Here is a 2,640-nt window from a genome sequence, read left to right as displayed (position 1 = left end):
ATGTTCTATAATTATTATTTTACAATGTTGTATATAATTATAATTATTATATTTCACATGTTTCAATTTTAATAAAAATAAAATTAGTTTATAACATAGAATAATATACTTAACAAAACGCCAAAGTGTATACTTCAGCGATAATGAACATATATTTCAAACCAAAAGGTATGCATATTTAGATTCAGCAAATCTATAAACAAGAAGCATATTCACGATTGTCAACCAAATGGGCTCTAAACTTTCGAACTCTATTTTGTTTTAGTTAATGGATTTTCAAAATATCTATTTTAGCTCTTAAACAATTGGACTATTCCATTTAGTTATCAAACTTTCAAAATATCTATTTTAGGCTCATAATTTTCAATAAGTAACCATTCTGGCGCGCTATATTATTGAGTCACCTAATATTCTCTCACTTAATCAATTTATGTGGCTCATCCAATGTTAGTACATCTTGATTTGATAAATGTAGTCCAAGATTCCAACTCTCAACCTCAGGTCTCTCCAATGGCTGCGTGATGACATAACTTGCTGACGTAGCCATACATGACGTCATCTCGCCCCCTCTCTGCTCGCCACTTTTCGAGAAGGTATATAAAGCCACACCTGGGTTCCAGCTCCTCTCTGTCGCCAAACAAACAAACAAGAAGAATCACTTTTTACACTAAATTTCCTCAACATTTTCATCGAATAATGGATCGAAATTTCAAGTTGTCTGCTGCTTCTTCCTCTTCCTCCAAGGTCGAACGCAGAATTGTGGAGAAAAACAGAAGAAATGAGATGAAAAACCTCTGCTCTCAGCTCAATTCCCTCCTCCCAAATCAGGATTCAAAGGTCCTTTTTTTACAATTTTTATGTGATTTCCGCAACAGGGTCATCTCTGTTCTACTCTGTTTTACTCTGTTTCTGCGTTTTGTGCAGAAATTTAGATGTTTTGTAAATAAAATTTAGGTGTTATTTCATGCAGCAGATTTCACTGACACTGCCGGAGCAGATAGACGAAGCGATAAAGTACATAAAAGAGGCAGAGAAGAAAGTGAACGCTGCGAAGGAGAAGAAGGAGCGGCTGATGGGGAAGCAGAGCTCCACGGCCGCAACAATGGAGGGTTCTTCTTCTTCTTCTCCGGCGGCGCCTCAGCTGAAAATTCAGGAGATTGGTCGCAGTCTGCAGATTTTTCTGAGCAGTGGATCCGACAATCAGTTCCTCTTCCGCGAAACTATTCGCATTCTTCAACAAGAAGGTGCCGAAGTTGTCAGTGCCAGCTTCTCCGCCGCCGCCAACTCTGTTCTCCACACAATCCATGCCCAAGTAACCATATCATCAAAACAATAAACTTTATGTTATAATTTTTTTAATCTTCAAGTGGACCCACACAACTGGGTTAACCGTTCAATTGAACCTTTATTAAGGATGAGTCAGATCTCGGAATGGATACTCGTTTGAGCATTTTGGCTATCTGATACCGTATCAATATTCATGGGTATCATCTCAAGATTAATTGTTAAAGATTCTACGTTCAAAAGAAATGGATCCTACAAAAGTTTATAACAGACAATTATTATTCCTCTCATCTCCTTGTATATTAATACGGTATCAGAGTTTGAAATGTTGAAACAAGCATATGGTCAAAAAATGAGATCCGATCAAGATTGACGAGTCAAAAGAGCCATGAATTTGAAGGGATATGTTAAGGATGCTTTCAAAAGAAAATGAATCTTAAAAGGTTTATAATAGATATAGACTAAGTTTCTTATCTTTTTAACCTGGAATTCTTAGCATAACTTTGATTGGGTAGTCAAGTGTCTCCTCGCCTTCCATCTTTGACCTTACTACAACTGGACCGAGTACAATAATTTCATCCCTAACTAACTTGTTTTGTTTTTTTGGGCAGCTTGGGGAATCCATGGTTGAATTTGGAGTGGCAAAAGTGAGCGAGAGACTGAAGGGTTTGGTTTATGGGTCGGGCAGCGACGTGGAGTTGCAGAAGGAGGAGCAGCCATGGTGGGAGTTCGAATTCCCACCTGACGCCACGTGGAATTTCTAATGAATAACCATTAACTAAATTCAACTGCAAACACACCTTCCAAATGCAGGCCTTTAAAAAGATGATATTGAAGTAAAAAAACCAATATATGTTGAAGCAAACAAAACATGTAATAAGGAAGGAAAAAAAGCTGAAAAGAAAAAGAAAGAACCATTAGTGTTAAGGGACTGTGTTGGTTGTTTAATTATATTTGCTTCTTCAGTCTTCTCTCGGGTTGTTCTAAAAATTTTCAATTATACTTTTTTTTTGGTTGAATGATATGATACACTCGAAAATTTTAAAATTCTTGTACACTTTTTAAGGATAGCTATGAATTACGTTGGAGGTGAAATACTAGAGGCACTCCCTCTTAACCAGGCACTAGAGTTCTTTCTTTTTAAAGAAAAGAAGAGGTGTTGAGAGCAAGATTCATGCATCAGACAAATAAAGAAGGGTAGTGTCAGTTCTCGAATAGTTACGATGAGATAACTAAGGCTAGATCATTGTGTCATTTACTATAGCCAACTTAAGATTTACCTCCAAAAATTATATAATTCAAAAATCTTAAAACATGCCGTGCTAAATTGAAACGAAAAAAAAAAACTAAATTAAA

General features: G+C 36.3%; 1 protein-coding gene across 2 annotated transcripts; it reads left to right on the top strand.

The window, feature by feature from the left end:
• Nucleotides 1-614: 614 nt before the first annotated feature.
• On the top strand, nt 615-2,253 carry LOC111016789 (transcription factor bHLH162). Of its 2 annotated transcripts, none has more exons than XM_022292307.2 (3): nt 615-837; nt 974-1,312; nt 1,896-2,253. In XM_022292307.2, exons 1-3 carry the CDS (start codon nt 697-699, stop codon nt 2,046-2,048), a joined length of 633 nt encoding a protein of 210 aa, XP_022147999.1. In that variant the 5' UTR covers nt 615-696; the 3' UTR covers nt 2,049-2,253. The 2 variants fall into 2 exon arrangements, with proteins under 2 accessions (XP_022147999.1, XP_022147998.1); XM_022292306.2 differs by having other exon boundaries at nt 971-1,312.
• Nucleotides 2,254-2,640: the final 387 nt, after the last annotated feature.

This window comes from Momordica charantia (genome assembly GCF_013281855.1).
Source record: "Momordica charantia cultivar OHB3-1 chromosome 4 unlocalized genomic scaffold, Mcharantia_2.0 BLBB01000004.1, whole genome shotgun sequence".
Lineage (NCBI taxonomy): Eukaryota > Viridiplantae > Streptophyta > Magnoliopsida > Cucurbitales > Cucurbitaceae > Momordica > Momordica charantia.
Note: the sequence above shows the minus strand (reverse complement) of the source record. Positions and strands in the feature narration are given on the sequence as shown.

What these genes read in the sequence shown, in the direction of transcription:
- LOC111016789 (XM_022292306.2), top strand. Translation starts at nt 697, where the DNA reads ATGGATCGAAATTTCAAGTTGTCTGCTGCTTCTTCCTCTTCCTCCAAG. An exon ending in TCCCAAATCAGGATTCAAAG is followed by an intron (nt 838 to 970) that starts GTCCTTTTTTTA and finishes TATTTCATGCAG; the next exon opens with CAGATTTCACTGACACTGCC. An exon ending in TCCACACAATCCATGCCCAA is followed by an intron (nt 1,313 to 1,895) that starts GTAACCATATCA and finishes TTTTTTGGGCAG; the next exon opens with CTTGGGGAATCCATGGTTGA.